The 20981-nt window shown below is 37.3% G+C and overlaps 1 protein-coding gene across 8 annotated transcripts in view; it reads left to right on the forward strand.

Moving 5' to 3' along the window:
- Positions 1 to 20981, forward strand: part of DPCoAC (dephosphocoenzyme A carrier) — a 60748-nt gene that overhangs the window by 36135 nt on the left and 3632 nt on the right. For 6 of the 8 annotated variants that reach the window (XM_083137577.1, XM_083137563.1, XM_083137552.1 and 3 more), the window contains 6 exons: positions 3727 to 3885; positions 9176 to 9283; positions 11840 to 12033; positions 15647 to 15779; positions 18511 to 18643; positions 19258 to 19326. In XM_083137577.1, the coding sequence (XP_082993703.1) occupies positions 3742 to 3885; positions 9176 to 9283; positions 11840 to 12033; positions 15647 to 15779; positions 18511 to 18643; positions 19258 to 19326 (781 nt within the window). In that variant the 5' untranslated portion in view covers positions 3727 to 3741. The remainder of the gene's footprint in view (positions 1 to 3726; positions 3886 to 9175; positions 9284 to 11839; positions 12034 to 15646; positions 15780 to 18510; positions 18644 to 19257; positions 19327 to 20981) is intronic. The other 2 variants (XM_083137604.1, XM_083137612.1) reach the window with 1 other exon arrangement.

Here is a 20981-nt window from a genome sequence, read left to right on the forward strand (position 1 = left end):
TTGTTCTGATAATATTTTTTTTATGATACATCATATGCTATACATATACATAAAGTCTTTCAAAATGCCAAAGATATGCAATTTTCAAAACTTCTGCAGACCAACTACTAGTAATTATTTGGTAACTAGCTTACCACATGATATTGAACAAATCATATTCAATAACTATCTTTAGGAAGTACGTATAAACTTTGTCTGTTTCACTTAGGCAATAATTACATGTGTGCAAGAAAATTTTTAGATCTGTTTCTTTGAAAACTGATAATACATTAATATGGTGCCAATACTTTCACAGTTCTTACCGCATATACTGTTTTGCAACTTCTTTTCATATGGCATCCCGTTCGCCTGTGGCCAGAAGCAACCATTTCCTTCCTCCAAAGTATCTACAGTAGGGCTTGGAATGGAAATTTTCATGAAACGGAATGCTTTACTCTCGTTAACATGGTGCATTCTTTTTTTTTTGTCTGATTACAGCGACAAGATTAACAGCTAGTGAAATGATGTGCTGTATTAATGATAGTTAATAACCCCCTATACGCCTTCATGGCGTGGTGCTAAGCACAGGGGAACACTTTACCTTTTTTTAATATAAAAATATTTACATTAACATGAAATAATGCAAAATACGTTGGACACAAGGCTTCTGGAATTTTCTTCTTTTTAAAATTTAAACAGACTGAAATTGTGAATGGTAGGCAGCTCGCCCACAAGAGGAAAATTAAATGTACATATCCTCAATAATTTGTCTTAATAATACTTTTTAAAAAATTAATTTGTGAACGTGAAAGATATTTTCATATTATTGTTTTGTGTGTAATCAAGGGTTGGATTTATTCTTTGACTGGCTTGAAATTTTACTGTGTATTCAGGAGGATGACAGAAAAGCACTGAAAAGGGGAAATTCAAGGAGAAAGGGAAATTCTGCAGATGGTGTGCTGGTTGCAGTTCCAGCACTTCGTACTTGTCTCCAACTTAGGCAACATAGACGCCATCACACTCTGCTAAGCCCCCTTGCGACCACACATTTCCATATACAGGGTCCGGCAGAATGAATAGTAGGATATAAAAAGGATAGAACGTCGAAACAAATCGAATAATTTATTGAAACACACATTGAAAACAAAGAATAATAGATGCCATTACATACCATATATGCCATTTTACTTTGTTTTGAAGATAACGCCCGACAGATGGTCGCCATCACGTTCAGCGCATTCTTCCAGGCGGCGAACGAAAGCTCGCATCACCCGCTCCAGCATGTCCAATGGGATCGCCTCCACAGCTGTACGTATCCTTGCCTTCAGTTCAGCCATGGTATGAGGATGTGTAGTGTACACTTGACTTTTCAGGTAGCCCCACAAGAAGAAGTCAGTACCAGTCAAATCGGGCGACCGTGATGGCCAATGATTGTCCCCAAATTAGGAAATCAATCGACGAGGAAAATGACGCCGCAAGACAGTCATGGACCGGCGGGCCGTGTGGGCTGTTGCCCCGTCCTGTTGGAACCATATGTCTCTGTTCACCCTTGGAAGGAGAAAGTCATGTAACATTTTGACATAGCGATCGCTATTAACCGTTACCGCACGTCCATGAAGATCCTCAAAAAAATATGGACCGATGATGCCAAACGATGCCACACCGCACCACACCGTCACACGTTCACTGTGCAGGGGTTGCTCATGCAGTCAACGAGGATTAAATAGCGCCCAGTATCTTTAATTCTGTTTATTGACACCACCGTGCAGATCAAAATGAGCCTCATCCGACATCAGTATGTTGTTTCGCATCTGCGGCTCGGCTGCTAAAAGTTCCAAGCAACGCAACGCAAAGGTTCGTCGGGCATGTTTATCTTGTTCGGTTAGTTTCTGTGCGACCTGCATTTTGTAGGGGTGGAAGTGGAGGTCTTCATGGATGATGCGCCGCAGGGAACGATTTGACATTCCTAGCGCCAAGGCATGTCTGGCAGGAGAACGCCGAGGACTTCGGATCAGTGCTTGACGGGCCTCCTCCACTCGCCCCTGGGTCCGCTGTGTCTTTGGTTGCCCCGGGCTTTTCTTTTTTGCACATGATGCAATAGTCCTGAATTGTTGCGCCCACCATACAATCGTCCTATGATCCGGGACGTTCTGATGTCGGCCCATCTGGAAATGGCGACGAAAGAGACGCTGCACGGTGATTGGAGACTCGTTATTTTTTAAATACGCCTCAACGGCGAATGCTCGATGTTCCAAACTCCACAAGGCCATACTTACAAATGGCAGTCCTTCCTCAATGCAGCGCGCACACACGTCGTTGTGCAGGCGCAACAGCGACGCCGTACTACGTGACTCAAATCAGGCTATTCATTCCGCCGGACCCTGTATAAGGGAAGTGTATATGAATGCTATAATATGTACCATTAAGAGTACGGACAATTTAGTTCACACTGAAAAGTAATATACTACAGTGAAATGTCTTAAAAATGGGAAAAAATTTAAATGAACCACAATGGCCCATTGCAATTTTTAACGACATAGAACGGAAAGGTTCCAGATATTCATGAACCGGAATGAAATTTCGATCCCTGATCTACGACTCCCAAGCCAATGCATTGCAGAAATCTTGGTTAAGGCGAGGAGGGACAATTTTCCCTTGGTCTTTCTCGCTGGGGCAGCTGCTGATCACTGTTGCCAACTCGCTCTTTTGGAGCCAAATCTGGCTCTTTCGTGCACTCGTTTGACTGTGAACTGTGGCACCCGCCCTCTGCCCCACTATGATGCCACCACTGGCTCCGGCCCAAAAATACCAACTTTTGCCATGAGTGTACATTTTGCACGTGACGTGATATTCGTATAGCTATAGGCTGCGTCACCCACATTTTGTTTCCTCCCCATGAATTTTTATATATAGCGCTGTGGCTAAGATGAAGATGACAATTTTGTTATCCGGGAACCCTTTATTTTCGATTTTATATTAACATCATTGGATTTTTGAGATGGGTGATGCCGCCAAATCTAGGCGGTGAAAACTAAGAAAGAATAAATTGCCATCACTTTAAAGCTAACGGTAATAGCAGCACCCCCACCCCTCTGACAACTAAAATTTCCCTAGTAGGCACTTTATGCAGCCTTCGTTAATCTAGCTCCTTGAAAGTCCTCTTTAGCTATATTAATGGTGAAATTTAGCTCTATTATGCACATCAGGTTTGGCAACACTGCCAGGATGGCCGTAGGAGGCAAGGAGAAATGCACTAGCCTTATGGGACCATTATTTTATTCGTTCTCTCGGGAATATCAAACATCCGACGACGTAGAAAAGTACATGGACGGAAAAGGACACGTAGAACTATATCATAGCAGTAGGAAAAGTCGAAACTCCCATTTGATGAGCCGTAACTTGAAGTTGAAGTTGATGTCCCATAAGGAATACATGGGATTCGGTAAATACTAATTCATCATATTTTTCAAAAATCGTATAAGGCTTAATAATCAACTTAGGAAACCGCTTCCACTTGCCACATGGGGAGAAATTCCTACTCTTCATTTCTGGCGGAGATCTTTTTAGTAGCATTGCTCATTCCGACGATATTGGAATAAATGCATGCCTGGTGCGTAATTGTCCCTCTTCGCCTTAAAGCCAAATGGGGAATTTTATTTAATTTATTGATTGATTACTGAAGTTATTTGAGCATACATTAAGTCAGTGTACCAGAGAAGAATCTGTAACATCTTATTGTTTTCACAGTAAATAAGATGAAACATGAGCCATACTGTAAAAAACACTCCAGCTGCTGTGGTGTTGAGGGAGGAGTCTGCTAAGATTGCTTCGGTTGTGTCAAATTCAATGTCAAAAAATGAGCCTCAGCAGAAGAATGCCAGAGAAGACAAAGCCAATGGAGAGACGGTAAGTTCAATTGTTTGTTGTGTGCGAGAACTTTGATGTATGCCATTTGAGTAGTAGTAGTGACTGGAGGGACTGATGGGCAATTTTACCAATATAGAAATAGAGAAAGTTATTGTTAAATTTACCATCTCAATTCTTTTTTTTAAAATGTGCACTTCTTTAGTTAACCATTGTGGAAATAGTGAGATCATCTTATTGATGGAAAAAATACACGTTGAAAAGTTTATTAAGAAGTACCTCAGGAACTCTTCCAGAGTAGAAATTAGTATTTCTCTCTAGAAAAAAGATGGGAGTGATGATGGAAGAAAAAGTATTCAAAAAAACATACTACATGCAAATTAACAATATGCACAGATAGGCTAATTAGAACTGGATATACAGTTTAAAGTGGTATGTAGATTTTCACCGAAAAATGCAGGCTCGACCAGGACTCGAACCCGGGTTTCTGGCAATCCGTGCCATTGCTCTACCACTGAGCTACCGAGCCATCCTGGCTTCCCCTGCTTTTTCGCTGGCGCTGTTTTACCTGTGTGAAATCGTCTCTGCAAGTGCTACTGCAACGGGATCTGTTGCCACACAGGTAAAACAGCGCCAGCGAAAAAGCAGGGGAAGCCAGGCCGGCTCAGTAGCTCAGTGGTAGAGCAATGGCACGGATTGCCAGAGACCCGGGTTTGAGTCCTGGTCGAGCCTGCATTTTTCGCTGAAAATCTACATAGTACATCTCCTGTGTGTGCCTAATTTAATGGATTGACATCTCTACGCTGGGAGGAACCAGGCAACGTCGACGTCTATAGTGTTTCAAAGGCAACAGATCCCGTTGCAGTAGCACTTGCAGAGACGATTTCACACAGGTAAAACAGCGCCAGCGAAAAAGCAGGGGAAGCCAGGCTGGCTCGGTAGCTCAGTGGTAGAGCAATGGCACGGATTGCCAGAGACCTGAGTTTGAGTCCTGGTCGAGCCTGCATTTTTTGCTGAAAATCTACATAGTACATCTCCTGTGTGTGCCTAATTTAATAGTTTAAAGTGGGTTCCGAACCACTGCAATATACCTCCACCAGGTATCAAACGTGGGACCCCTTGATTACAAGGCGACAACATTATCACTATGTGATCGGGAAGGCCCGATTGGACATGTATTTAATATTTTACAAGTTGAGAGTGGCTATGTCTCACATACATAGGAATCTTCCATTAAAGCTTGTCAGTGGTGTGCATACAAGGTAAGCTACCGAAGCACAGCTTCGGAAAGCAATTCGAATTACATAATTCCCAGGATAATTAGACTCCCTGAAAGTGTCAAGAGGTATGTTTGCGTAGCCCGTGAAAGACTAAAATGCCGCAAATCAGTGGCGTGCGGTGTTTTTATCAAGGCAAGCCTGCCTCTTGATCTTGATGTACTACTGTTTATTTAAAAAATATATATTCAGTGCTTCGGCTATCTAAAGGGTCACTGCATGCTACTGGAGCTTGCCATTACACACACCTGAGTATTCATGACCTTAAGGATGAATGGGGATTTGCAAGCTTGAATAACCATGATTTATGTGGTATATCAGAACTAATCAACCTTCCATACTTGTGAAAGAGCACTCTTGTATGCACGTGTGGACTAGGGTTGGCCAAATGGATCCGGATCCAAAAGTTACGGATCTGAATCTGGATCCAAAAATTCCAGATACGGATCCGGGTACAAAAGTTTCAGATCTGGATCCAGATCCAAAAATCCAGATCCGGATCCAAAAATCCAGATCCGGATCCGAGAGTTTTGTATCTCAATCCCATTATAACATTACCACACCTTAAAAGGTATTATGATCTTCGATTACAAAGAAATTCGCCTAACACACTCGTGCACAAAAAGAATGTTACGTGTTTAACATAAAATGTCAGAGGTGATTTTGTAAATGCCATTGAAACGAATATGTATTCATTCGAATGTATTGGAAATGAAAACATACATAAATGTGAGACATTCTATTCCAGGATGAAACCTTTAACACATATAACAAGATAGAAATGTTATACAAAAATTATACAATTGTTCTACAGTTACAGTTTTACAAATTAAAATAAAACATTATAATATATGCAGTGTTATATAATTACAAAGTATAAGACTAACAAGGGAGGTTATCTAAGTGTCCCCTCCGATTTCCATGAAACTTGGCAGGATCCAATGGAAGAAATAAGTGTTTTTTTTTGTTTCGGCTAAAAAAACTGTTTTAGGGGGCAACCACCCTCAAATGTCAATATGAGGAAAAATTTAAGTGGGCATTTGACCTATGTGTCCCCCTCCGATTTCCATGAAACTTGGCAGGTGTATAGTGGGGCCCAAAGAAAGAAATACGTGTTTTTTTTGTTTCAGCTAAAAAACTGTTTTACAGGGCAAAACCCACTCAATTGTCAAGATGAGGACAAATTGAAGTGGGGATCTGAACCCTTTGCCCCCCTCCGATTTCCATGAAACTTGGCAGGTGTGTGTATAAACGGGCCCAAATGAAGAAATGCATGTTTTTTTTTGGGTTTTTTTTCGGCTAAAAAACTGTTTTAGGGGACAAAAACCGCCTCAAATGTCAAGATGAGAACAAGTTGACGTGGGGATCATCTGACCCCTGTGTCCCCATCCGATTCCCATTAAATTTGACAGGTGTATAGAAAGGCCCTATGCCCCCTGTTTCTTCCTATGCCATATTTACGTGGTTTCGGGGTCAGATCCCCACTTCAATTTCTCCTCATCTTGACATTTGAGGGGGGGGCCTCTATACATCTGCCAAGTTTCATGGATATTATATATATATATATATATGTATATTAGCAGGTAACAATATGTTATAAGCACATTCTTACTTTCCAAAGAAGTGCATGTGGGATGGCAAAACGGATCCGGATCTGAAAAATCTTAGGATTCGGAACCACCGGATCTGGCCATCCCTAGTGTGGACTGCAGGGTGATCAGCAATGCTGGAACAGGGGCTGAAAGAAAAGAATAAGCAAGGCACGATGCTTCAGTTGTTGGGTTCATGTAGCAGCAAACCTCTCGTCATCTGATTCATAAGATGCCTTGCAGTGTGGCATTCTAATCATGGCAGAAGAAGCAGGAGGTGGTACACAGGTGTAAATATTGGGGAGGCAAGATTTGACAGTATGTTTTATGTATAATATATATACTTCTTGATGAATTTGGGTTGGGGAAAGGCACTTTCCAACCCCCACCCTCAAAAGGAGATTGCCTTTCCCCCACAGTATTTTTCACCCCTCAATGCAAACTGCACCTTCATCACTCTGTTGCTTACTTGCCTTGAGGGTCAGTGTACAAGCTACCACACAGTAACACTAATCGGGATTGGGCCTACAGTTTAAAGTGGGATCCGAACCACTTGTGCCTCCACCAGTATCAAACACAAGTTCCTTGAGCTTATGTAAATGAATAACCTGGGGCTTTAGAGTATAGTGTGTGCTGTATGTAAGATTTAAGTTGAAAAATATTTATTATGATGATCACATCTTGACTAATACAAGAGGCTTGTACAATCAAGTATTCCATTGCAGTGAAGGTCTCGGATTTAATGTTTTCCCACTTCAGCACTTCAAGGGTTATATTATGTGTACATGAACAGAAGATTCTTCAAAAGTCATATTTGTTATTATGTTAGCTCATGGTCAGGCTCTTAACCAGGATTTTATTTCGGGAGGGGCTCATACCTTATCAGCAGCCATCTAAAGGTTAAAAAATGGGGGGGCTAGAAGCCCTGAAGATGAATTTCTGAGTATATTACAAATTATTATGCAAGATGTTTAATCCTGATAAGGAAGTAAAATTAATTACTACTATACACTATTTAAATTAGATATATGTGGGATTTTGGGCGAGGCTTCAGACCCCTTAGCCTTCCCCCTGGCTTTGTGCCTGCTCGTGGTATACTGCTGCAAATAGTGGCAGATCCAGAAATGATGCTAATGAGGTGTAAATTTTAGTGGGGTACCGATAATTTCTTCTGACCTACATTTGCATTGCTTTATGAACATTATGTGGTACTATAAACAGGAACCGAACTAACCTCCATTATAAGAGTGATTGAGCTCATGTGAGTGGAATGTTTGTTTTTGTATCTTATTATTATCATAATTCATTGTATTGCTTGGTACAATAAACTGAATTATAAAACATTTGTTGTAAACAAAGATACAAGACCGTATTCCTGATAATCGCATTGTCCCTGTGGGGTGTGGACAGAACATTTGAGTCATCAAAAATATTAGTCATGATTATGCAGGGTGGCTACTCACTGGGAATTCCTTGAATTCCAGGAATTATGCATAAATGTTTCTCCGTAGACGTGAACAATTGCAACTTTGATTAATCCAAATCCCATTCAATTTATGCATATTTGTAAAAGCCACTAGGCAAGTTTTTCACGTTTAGATTTTATTTTCATCAATGAAGGAAAGGAAAGCTGATATCCGTTTACTTATACTCTGTCCCAGGAATCTGTGGAGCAAGGCTGCGCAGATCATTAGAGAAGGGGAGACTGAGAGTTAGCACAGCGAAGCATTGTGCACTTCTGCAAATAGCTGGTAGCCGCACTCACTTCCCCTCTCACGAGTTCATTGGCCGAGCCCTACTTGCACGAATACTTGATTTCGTTCCCTCGCTCACTCCAGAAATACCTGGGATAGAGTGTAGAGTCCTTAGCAGAACAATCTATCTGACAAAGGGAAGATTATTGCAGATTCGTAAGGTTGAAATCTATGATATATCTGCTTGTACCCTTGAAACTTTGGAAAATTCACCTTCAAAACTGGGAATTATACTTGAATTTTTTCATTGTCCTAGAGTGGCCACCCTGTTTTGTATGCAGAAATCTAGCAGTTGAAGAAGAATTCACCCATATCTGCCTGTGAACTGTCTTGTCTGCAAAACCTGTACTTTTTTATTTTATTTTATTTTTTCTTCAGGCTAATCACAGCGGTTAGGATGAATTATGGTTGGATGAAATAAATGAATGGACACACTTATGACCAGATTGAGACTCTCAAACTCAGAGCTTTTGGCAGTGAGATCTGAAGTTGACAGCTCAGCACACTGAGTTCAGCTGTGCTGCTGCTGCTGCTGCTGCTGCTGCTAAAAAAACAAAAAAAAAACTATTCATTTCAATAGTGCTGCATTCAAACCTGTTGCTGTGAATCTTTCAACAACTTGAGCTAAAATTTTCCAGTGACGTTTAGGTTTAAGTCCAGAAGTAAACATTGTGGTAGAAGTGTGCTGATCATATTTCATCTCCCATTACAGCTCTCTAACACTGACAGAGTGGTAACAAGCTTATTGGCTGGAGCAATGGCAGGAGCACTTGCAAAAACAGTGATAGCACCTCTTGACAGGACAAAAATTAACTTCCAGGTTAGATGCTTGTTTAGTGATTTATTATAATTATTAAAAATTATTACTCTTTTAATGTGTGTGAAACTACAATTGCATGAGATTTTTGAAAAAAAAAAAAAAACAGTCCTGGACTACAAAGATATGTGTATAAAAGGAAATGTAAAAATCTTTAAATATAACTTTTAGCCACATAAGTACAGTGACATTAACAGTTCTGGTTTAAAATATTTTTGTGATTGTTGGTCCACAGCAAACAAGTAAGTGAAAGTTGTAGTGAAACTTTAATTAAGGAGGTAAGTTTAGTTAACTTAATACTAATTGGAACAAATTACATTTCACAAATATTTTTTTTCAAAATTGTATGAATGTAGCAAACAATTTTAATAACAATGTTATATTCTTCTCCCTGCTTGTTAAAATTAAAATGAGCTATGTTTTATTCAGTGTAATAAAATGACATAATTAAAAGTGGTTTTTGGTCATTAAAGATGACATTTATCATTGGTTTCCCATAACTTTCTCAAGTGAAGAATATTGATATTCACACACACTTTTTTTTATTATTTTTGGCTAGTCATAATGTCATCTTTAAGAGAAAAAAACAGTTTCAGGTATGAATCTATTGTATTATTTTGTATTACAGCTGTGGTTATGTAGATTTTTAGGAAGAACATTTGTGTGCATTTTTTACAGATGATGATATAAAAGTAGGATTTTGTTTAGTGTTATTCAGGAATGCATTCTAATGAGTGCTAGAGGTATCTGCTGTGCTCCTTTTTTAACTGAGATGTATGAATTTTATTTCAAATAGTTTAATTGTATAAGTATTCGTTATCCTATAGCTGAGTGGAATTAAATATTTGAATAGCTACAATTTGATGTCAGTCTGCTTATGCACAAAAATGCTAATCGAGACCTGTTAAAATTGAGATCCAAACTATGTGCCAACACTATGTATAAGAATCCTTTAGGGTGGAAGTACAGTTGTTGTAAAAACTTGCTGAGATTTTAGAACACTGGAATACATGCTGATCATGTACATCCACAGGATTTTTAGGTATATCTTCCAGGAGGGGCAAACTAAAATGCACAACAGTTTAAGTTTGCAGCAACTTTTCACATGTGCATGCATAATATAGTTCCACTGACAGTGGTCCAGTAGCATGGCGTGACATTTTCAAAAGTGTTATCAGCCTTCAGTACGACAATTATGCCTGCTAGACGTTATCATACCCCACCGAAAAAAAACAACATGTGTTCGATCTAGATTTTTGTTCATCTCGTTCTTTTTTTTTTCAATCTGCATGGTAATTTAGCCACAAACGCTCCTAGAAAGAACTACCACTCATGAGACAGTTACTGCGAAAATCCAATAAATAGTGGTGGAGTGGAAAGAGAAAGAAGAATAACCACACATTTCTAGGGTCAGTTTGACGTTTGTGTGGTGAGCAGAGGACATAAGTCCCCTCCTCCAGTGACAGTCAATGTGAAGGAAAGCCCAGCTGTATGTACTACTGATGCCAACTTAGTATTTTGGAGCAAGGTTTGTCCAAATCTCGAATCGCACCAAGGAACTATATTTTCATGTAATACTTAACTGGTCTCAATTGTAGTTCAAGCGAGCCTTGGCTTTGCAGTCCACCTGTAGTTGCTTCACAGAAATCATACCACATTTCAGGCGGGATTTAGCTCTTTTCTGCCAATCCAATGTGACAACACTGGCCTGTGTCCGGCAGGTGTCACCAGGCCCCTAAACAGGCATATGAATAACCCCTGAGCACACTTGCCCCAAAGTCTTTCCCCGCTCGTCTTTTCATTGGCTCCTTCTCTTGTTACCTTTTGAGGGTAGTGGTATGGTTTTCCTCTTCGCTTCTGTGAGCTGCAGAAAAAAAATGTCCTGCAATATTTACGCGACGGCAATGCTATTGGTTAACGTATTTAACAATGTTGTCATTTTATTGAAGCAACTTTTTAATTCTTTACATTTGCTGTTACCTGCCGCTGGACAGGTTCTATTCCGATATGACTGTATACATACAACAAAACAGTGAAATATATACTTATAGGTTCTCCCCCTCCTTTAAGTATCATGATGCTAATATAGAAAAAGGTTATTTTCTGCCCTTTTTTGTTGCTCTGCATTGAAATAAAGTAACAAATTTACTTTCAGCCATTTATGTTGTCTTACAGTGTACTAAATTTTGTGTATGTCTGCATCCAATAGACAGTGCTACTTGCTTTCCTCTAACATGCATTTTGGTATGACAGTATTTTCATGTTAACCCTATTTTCTTAAAGTTTAAAAACATCCAATAATCATACATTATTTCTTGTATAATAAAGGACAATTTGTGAAATTTTGTTATTTATTATTTTTCCCTTTCTAATAAAGTTTGGAACTAGGCAGATAGTTTTAGGTTAGAAACTCATAATCAAGATTTATGCTATGAGCAGTCTGTGAAATGATGTTACGTAAACTCTAATTAAATAAACTATTTTATATATTATTGTATGTGACAATAAGATAATCAACATTCTTGCTTCGTTAATGTAAATAACTTTTTCTGACTTCAGATTTCCAACAAGATATATTCCACAAAGAAAGCTTTAAAATTTATAGTTCATAGCTACAAAACTGAAGGTTTTTTAACTTTGTGGCGTGGAAACTCAGCTACTATGGCAAGAGTTATTCCATATGCTGCCATTCAATTTGCTGCACATGAGCAGTGGAAGAGGGTTTTAAGAATAGATGTGGATGTGTTGAAACCGTAAGTAGCTGTGTTATATCACGCTAGTTCATAGATGTGTGTTGTATGTGAATGCAGTGGGAATAAAATGCAGATTTTGCTTGTATCTTTGTTGGTTAGATTTAACGATTGTTAGTGGACAACTACAGTTTCAGATTATTGTGTAGTGAGGGTAATCAGGATTGCAGGATTGTAATTAGGTATTTTAGGCTGAGGAACTTGAGCTTTTGACTAATGGTCTCACTATCAAAGGTTTTAGGTTCTAGCCCTGGCCTGGACGTGGGTGTTTCTTTGTGAATGTCACTCAGCGATGTCATCTAATCATCATTCATTCTCATCATCACAATCACCAAAGTAACAGAAAAACAATGTAAAGTAAAACAAATACAAGTACAAAAAGTGATCCCTAGAATATCAAATAAGACAAAGAGAAACATACAGTTTTTGGAAGTAATGAGTACCGATAAATTAAAAGAATTTAAGAGTATCTTTACAATCACTGTACATTTTTGCACAAAATAATTTTTTCTTCAGCCTTTTTCTTTTATCTAGAATGAAATGCTCACTTGAAAAGATATAATAGTTGGTGATTATTAAAGTGATGAGAAAATGTTGCACTTTTATTCCTATAAGAGTAATCTCCAACAATCATCCTGGACACAACACTGTTTCTTGGTTTATAGCAATTAACAAAATTATGGCTTGCAAAAAAAAAATGTTAATTTTCATATTCAAATAAACTATAGGAATTTATTTTAAATTTCATTACCTAAATTATTATATTCAAAATTATGTTGGGGTGTAAGAGGTGATAATTTGGTAAGGCATCCGAAAGTCAACCTCACTTCCCCGTAGTACACCCCAGTAACTGCAATATTGCAGCCAACAAGGTTCTTGCTTCTTGACCCATGGTCAGGATAATCCTCTGTGGGGTCATGTTGTCTTGTGTGTGCTGAGTGCCACTTTACAGCCTCAGCTTTTTTAGTTAAAGGAGATTTTAGCCCTCTGAGATAGTGTAGTTTAATTGTTGTTAAGTAATGAATGAATGATTAGTTTTAAAAATTGAGTTAGGAAGTTTTTAACCGATATTTTATTTTCTTGGCAGGGTCCTCCTCTCAATTTTATTTTAATTGAGGGGCTTATTCCCATATTGTGGGATGGGCTAAAATAGTGTGCGTGCTGAAAAGCTCATAATATAAAAAATATAACTGTTTTATGTAATAAGTGAAAGAAGGGGACAGATTACTTGAAATTCGTGCATTAAATATGGAATAAAGTAACTATAAAAGTAACTTTTAAAATACTGGAAATAAAAGGGAAAGTAGTGTATTTCATGTTCACTGTGTTTCAATTCCTTGTTGTGAAAAGTGAATTCACATTAATGAACCCTTTGTAAGCAATTAACTGTAAAGTGTCTTTGTGGCTGAATGAGTGTGTGTATTCTACCTGTACCAGCATGTTATACTGTATTTCCTGTTTTGTTTTCTTTCAACACCTGTTTTTTATTTCTTCTCCAATTGTGGTTATATTTTGTGGAATGTGCTTCCCAAGTTTTATTTCGCGTATGATTTGTTTGCAATCACAGTTGTGTGGTGTGAGTGTTTGTGTGTGTGTGATTATCAGCACTTGGTTGGTTGGTACTAAAATTATAGAGTTATGTTAAGGAGCAACAGCAGTACCTCAAATCTTGAAAAAATACTATAAAATGAACTAATTTCGATTTGTGAGTATAAGTTTTTACAAAAAAACAACTTTTCAAGACTCAACTGGTCCCTTCATCAGGTTCACAATCTTTGCGGGTGGCACGATGTGGGGTTTTAACATGTTAATGTGATGAAGTTTTTTATGGTTCATTTTTGGATTCGAAGTTCTTGCAAGGGAAAGAAGGGAATATGAAGTTTTATGTGTACAGGGGCCAGTTGTTACGAAATACCTTTTATCCGTAATTTTTACCATTACCTTACTCCTTGTCTTTTATTCTAATTGACGTGGCCATGAAGCGATTCTACTAGCCAAGATTGTGAACCTGATGAAGGGACCAGTTGAGTCTTTAAACATTGTTTTTTGTAAAAATGTATACTCACAAATTGTAAGTAGTTCATTTTATAGTATTTTTTAAGTACTTTTATTATATCATCGTGAGTAAGTCCCACACGCCTTAAATATGAGCTCAAATCTTGATTTACAGCTTTCATTCAATGGCATGTATCATCATGGAATTACCCAAGATAGCATGACAAATATCGTAACATGTTCCTTTTGGTTAATTGTAATGCACCCTTATTATATTTTCTTTACACCTTAGTTATTTCAATTCTGACAAGTTACTTTACATTGGGGTCTGTTGGTAGTGTAGCATGTGGCAAAACCAAGCATCCTGGGTTCAAGCCATAGCATGGGTGCTTGTAGTTGCATCTTCATCCACTCTATGTCTTATTGTTCCCATTTATCTATCTCTGTGTTTGTTTTTAACAATAAGGAAAACAAATTTACATGTATATCTGTTTCTGTGTGTACTGTCATTATTGTTATTTTTTATGTTTTTTGCTGGTATGCAAAGACTGGCTGGAAATAGCTGAGGAAACATTAGGTATTTCAATATATTGGACAGTTCACATGATCCTCTTCCTCTCTAAAGCCACTGTGAAATAGGAAGATTAAAACCTGTTTCGTTGCTGGCATAAATTCCTATTTTCTACTATTATTATATTATTATTACATTTATGTGATGGGTGCCAACAACAAAAATGATGACACTTTCAAAGAAATTTCAATTAATAGTACTGTCCATAGAAGACATGCCTGGTGAATGAATCCAAAGGCACAAGCTAAAATAGATAGAAAAACATACACTAAAGTATGTCATGGGTTCCAGATGAGTATTTCATTTGTTTGAATTCGGTTTTTGTTATTATATGCTTTATACTATGATTACTATGTTTGAAACTTCAATTTCTGTTGGCAGCAGATGATTTTCACACAACCTGCTTCCCATCAGTGTTTCACTTGTAGCTGTCACCTATTTTGCCACTAGACTAATCCATTTAGCACATGCATACTTTCATTGATGAAAATGACTTACACAGACAGATTGTAAATACAGCAACCATTTTCAGTCAAATTCTTGTGAACTTGAGACAGAGGTGATAGCAATATTATTTTTTTTAAAACTGAAGGAAAGACTGGATCTTCCTAAGAAACATAATATTTAATGCGTTTGCGGACAATATTAATTAAGATGGACACACAAGAAATTGGTAAGGATGCTCAAGTTGCGAATGATCTTGCTCAGGGCAAGAACAGATGAAATGTTTGTGTTGCTCTTGCAATAATCCCCCTGGTTTTAAGACTTGTCAATGAGTTAGTTTACAATTTGTATAGATGTGAATAGTATGGTGCACAAACTTACAACATACAATGAATTTATAACTTTTTAAGTAGTTTGTGAAAATTTGCGGAAAACCATGGTTTGAACTCTGTTTACGCTGTGATTTTTACTAATTTTCAGAATGTTATTGTTTTTCAGGATTTTGAAAATTTAGGTGGTTTTGGTTGGTAAGTGGACAGGCTAAATATATGTAGCAGAATTTCTTTTACATTTTGTTCTTGTATAAATTATCTTGTCTTGTTCCAGAACTCAACCATGGAAGAGGTTTGTGGCTGGTTCTTTGGCTGGAATCACCTCTACAACCATGACCTATCCTTTGGATATGGCCAGAGCACGAATGGCTGTGACAAATAAGGACCAGTATTGCAGTTTGACACAGGTAGAAACCACTGAACTGTTTTCAAATACTGACAAAAATATATAAAATTTAGGGATCAGGTGATAGTGATTATTGGATGACAGTGATGTTATCATTCAATAATCACTATTGTACTACTTTGCAACAGCTAGCCAAAGCTATTTCACAGCTTAGCCACATTAAAAGTTTTATGTGGTGCATTTTTTTATTTTGCCATTATACATATCACTAATTTCTCTGTGTACTCATCACCACTTCACTTTTCAATCTTTCTGTACAAAAGGAATTTAATTAATTCAGGGTTCCCATACAATTTGCCAATGCAAATTTCATGACTTTTCCAGATATTTTGAAATAACTTCCCACACTATCCTGAATTTCTTAAAACTCTATAAATTATTATTACTTCTGCATTAAACACTTTTCAAATTCTTCAAGTTTAGTACAAACTACAAATTGTGCAAAAGGGTTTTAAAAAGTGTGCATGAAGTTCCCAACTGGTTAAAAACAAAAGTAATATGTGTTGGAATTCTCTTCTCCAGGTAAATTGCAATCACATCATTCTTTGTTGTGTCTTCTTCCAAAAGAAAATTAACACTAATCTGCTCAAGGCTGCTCATCACAAATTTTCAGATTCATAATGGTTAACTATCCATCTGTCAGCAGCAATATTAATGATAAATGGTTAAAGTAGTTCATAAATATATAGCTAAAAATAATGTTTACAAATACAGTAAAACCTCGTTAATCCAGACCCCAATAAGCTGGACTTCGCTTAATCTGGACCGGGGGGGGGGGGGAGCAGAATGGAAGGTTTTAATTGTGGCTAGAAGTCAACAAGAGAACTTCCCAAAGAAACGGCAGTCAACCACTGATGAAATTCTCTTTCCCGCAGACTTTGTACTCTACTATATAGTGTATTTAGGCCTATGCCCTTTAAAATATGTATTGCATTGAATAATAAATGTGTTTTGTTGTTATAAACGGAGTATTTATGCACTCTCTACTGTTCTTTTAGGTTATTTAAGTTAATCCGGACTTGAATTAAACTGGTCAACTTATCCCCCAGTTAGTCCGGATTAACGAGTTTTTACTGTATGTAAAAGGTACACGTTTTCTGCAAACAGAACTATATTTAATATGCCCATACTCTTTCCAGAATTTTGAATAGTTTTTATGAAATTCACTAACTTGCCCTGATTTTCCACATCAGTAGGAACCCTCAATTTTTAAAAAAATGTAATAAGTTGCTAGGGATGTAGACAGGATATTTTCTGGGGTGGGCAGCTCAACCTTAGATTAAAAAGTGTCTTGGAAATTTGTTCAAGGAAAGAAGTATGACATTACTTTCTCTATACCTGTCGCGGAGTGGTTAGCACATCACGCTCCAATGCCAGGAGTCCCGGGTTTGATTGTGAGTCCATTCATCAATTTCATCATATCATCACTCATCCCCATCTTTGCAAATTAACCAAAAGTGGCACAACAAGAGAAGTAAAATAAAGCAAATCAATCAATCTATATCTGTAAGTATGTATATCAATTGTGACTACTTTTGTCTGAATGTTATTCTATGTGTTCGACTCTTACAACAGAAAAATATATGATTTTTCATGGAATTTTTCACAGAATACGTGCCAAATGTGGACTTTGCAAGGGATACTATAAATCACATAAAGGGTCATTCAGAAAAAAAGGAATATTTTGGTGTAAAACACAAACAACAAATGACGTGTACAAAAAATTTATGGTACACTTACTCTACTTTTCCACATATTCGCCATATCCATTGAAGCACTTATTATAGAATGATACCAGTTTGTTGATACTGTCATTGTATTTGGTTGCTGCCAATGTATTCACCACCCCATTTGTTTTGTATGACACAACAGATCCTTTGAAGCGTTTGACAGCAGGCCTCAGCATTTATTGTTGCTGCCTGTGGCAGAAAATCAATGAATAAGGCACCCTTTCCTGTCCCAAAAGACAGTTGCCAGAATCTTTCGCATGTTTGGCATTTTTTGGCTTGGAATGTGATCCGGTATGGTGCCATTCCATGGCCTGGAACTTGGTTTCGGGTTTTGAATAGGTGACTTATCACCTGTCGCAATTGAGAAATTTTTGAAAGCACTTCGCCATGGTCCGTCAGTGCATGGTTGAATACATTGGTGGCAACCAAGTACAATGACGGTATATACAAACTGGTATCATGCTCTGATAAGTGCTTGAATGGGTGTGGCGAATATGTGGAAGAGTAGAGTAAGGTATGTAGTTTCTGTACCATATTTTTTTTGCACATCATTTGTCATTTGTGTTTTATGCCAAAATGTTCCTTTTTTTCTGGATGACCCTCGAAATTCTAATATTACAATATTTTACAGCTCAGTATGCATACAAAATGCAATTTGCATATCATTTTATGCACTTATAAACTATATTGGGAAATGATTAACATTTTTTGGAGTTATTGTGATTGCAAAAAGTAAAGTTCCTGCATATATGGCATAGAATACAACATTCGAGGATGAAAACAAGAACACCCTTAAAGTCACCTAAAATCCTGAATTGCAAAACTACACATCACATTAAATGCTTCAAGTAAAGTAGGGGATAACTACTACATGTACTTTTGCTATGGCTGAACAAGTAGCATATAAAGCAGGATGCAGTGGCCTTAAACATGATGCTATAAATAGGCCTTAATCATGATGCTATAAATAGATAATAATTATATCTATTGTATCATTTACAGGTATTCATTAAAATATGGAGGGAAGAAGGTCCAAAGTCTTTGTATCGTGGATTAGCTCCTACATTGCTGGGTGTCATTCCATATGCAGGAGCAAGTTTTGGTACTTATGAAACATTAAAGAAGTTGCACAAGGGTAAGCTGTTAGAGCATTTTATCCCCCTTGCTTAACTTGATCTGAAATGTTCAGGTTATGAAAGCAGTTATTCCCAATGGCAACCATTTCAAATCAGAAAGTTGTCTTCTGGAAAAACTGGAGGAAAACTCATTTAATTTTGCATAAGTTTCCTGGAAATTTTCATCTGATTGCATTATTGTTCGCAGCCAACACTAGGTGATGAGTTTGAAAGTTTTACAAAATACTGCTGTAGCATTACATGCACCAAAGTGTAAGCAATATATGTTAATTGTAATTGTACCAAAAAAAATAACGACAGATGTCAAATGTACGAAGTATATTCATAAAAATAACAAAAACAAAATGACAGAATTTTGCATTAAATGGAAGCCATCAAGATTAGTAAAGTTATTCTGGTTTTACTGCTACACTGATGTGCCTACATTTGCTGATACCAATAAAGCATTGATTAATCTGTTCCATCTCTTGTCTCCAATACTAACACACAGGTATAATTATCAGCTTAGTTCTAAGTTATACATCTGATGTGATGTATTGGGTATGATCAAACTTCACAACTGAAAAAAAGAACCGTACTTTCTTGTAATTATTGCCCCTTTCTTGTATTTTAGACCCAGCTACACAAAAGTACATGTGCAACTGTGATAAGATTAGTGAGAGCAATGTATCTCTGAAAAGGGGTTTGTATTGTGCTTCTTTAGTTTGTTGTATTTACGTTGATTGCCTTGTAGCTTTGGGACTTGGTACATTTGGTTCACTCTAAGTTTAAGTACTGGGAATATTCCTACAAGATATATTAACATGAATATCTCAAGCTGACTGCTTTGATAATGGAGATAACATTCTTTTTTAAAAAAGGGATATCCAAATATAAATTAGAAACGAAAGGGTGAATGCATGCTGCATTTTTTAAACAGCCAAACTCAACGGAATATTTTTTTTCTCTGTGACATTCCTAAACATGTAGGTTTATTGCTGCAGCAACATAAGTCTTTTATTTATTCGTCCCTATCCCCAGCAAGATCAATCTACTTGTGACCATACATACCAATTTCACTCAGGTCCATCTTAATATAGTCATTCCATCTTCGTCGTGGCCTTCCCACAGGTTTCTCATCATCAGGTTTCCCAACAAGAACCATGTAAACTTCTATATTCTCACTCATGCATGATGTTACACAGCCTGCCCACCGAAGTCATGTTCTTTTAGTGTAAGGAACTCCATTTCACAACTATTCAAAAACTGCTGGCATAATTACGGTCTTACATATTTTAACTTTTCAAAGCTTTTCCTTCTTCCTTTTGGAACACATGACTGAATGATTGATGTGGATGGACTTTTATAAAAAATTACTTTAATGCTTGAGATGGTGCAGGAATTTCATCTTGTTTGTTTCTGCATTGGAGGCCTTTACAAATGTTTGTTCATTGCTTTTCTATATTCAATTGGATCTTTTTTTTTCTTTTCATAAAAGCTTCCAGAGGTGTATAACATTATAACCATTTTTGTTATTTATTTGTTAACTCATTCAGCAGCATATATTGCTTCTACTAACTGTGTTAAAATTATATTTTAAGTATACACTTCTCGCAAGTCAGAAAAGTTCCCTAAAAGAGTTAAACCAGAGCTGTTCCATTTGTTTTATTCAAAGATGGGAGGGGTGGGGGGGGGAGATGTCATCTACAGGGTGAGTCAAAAATCCCTTAACACCCCCTGTAAAATGTAGAGGAGTTAATGCGGGGTATAATTGGTCATGCTAGAAACAAATTAGGCCCAGGGGAATCATAGTTGTGTGTGTCAAGTGGAGGTCCATCATATCAAATTCAACTTAAAAATTTTAAATGGAAAGGGGGTATAAAACATGGTAAGTGACATTTTGGTCATTTCTGAGTTCATTAAGAAAAAAGGTTATTGGAAGCTATACTGTAGATAAATTGTTTTAGTTTTGCGTTTACCAATTTTACAAGGCTTCACTGAGTCCAATACAAATTGTATGACATAGCAATTTCACTCAAAAATTGAAGGATGGCACATTTTATTTTGTAACTCAAAAATTACCAAAATGTCACTTACATTGTTTTGCACCCAAGCCTTTCAAATCATATCTCAATTTCTCGTGAAAATCTAGCTTAATTTGATATATTGCATCACCCCCTTCCCAGTTGAAATTTTCCGAGTTAAATTCAATATGGTGGACCTCCTCTTGACACACACAACTATGGTTCTCTCTGGATCTAACATGTTTCTATACCCAGTATAAACTGAACAGCACCTGTTTCAAAAATCTACAGAAACTCTGGCAGTGGTATGTGGATAGAAGATGGGAAAAAGGAC

The sequence above is a fragment of the Lepisma saccharinum genome, chromosome 1, assembly GCF_977018435.1.
Source record: "Lepisma saccharinum chromosome 1, izLepSacc3.1, whole genome shotgun sequence".
NCBI lineage: Eukaryota > Metazoa > Arthropoda > Insecta > Zygentoma > Lepismatidae > Lepisma > Lepisma saccharinum.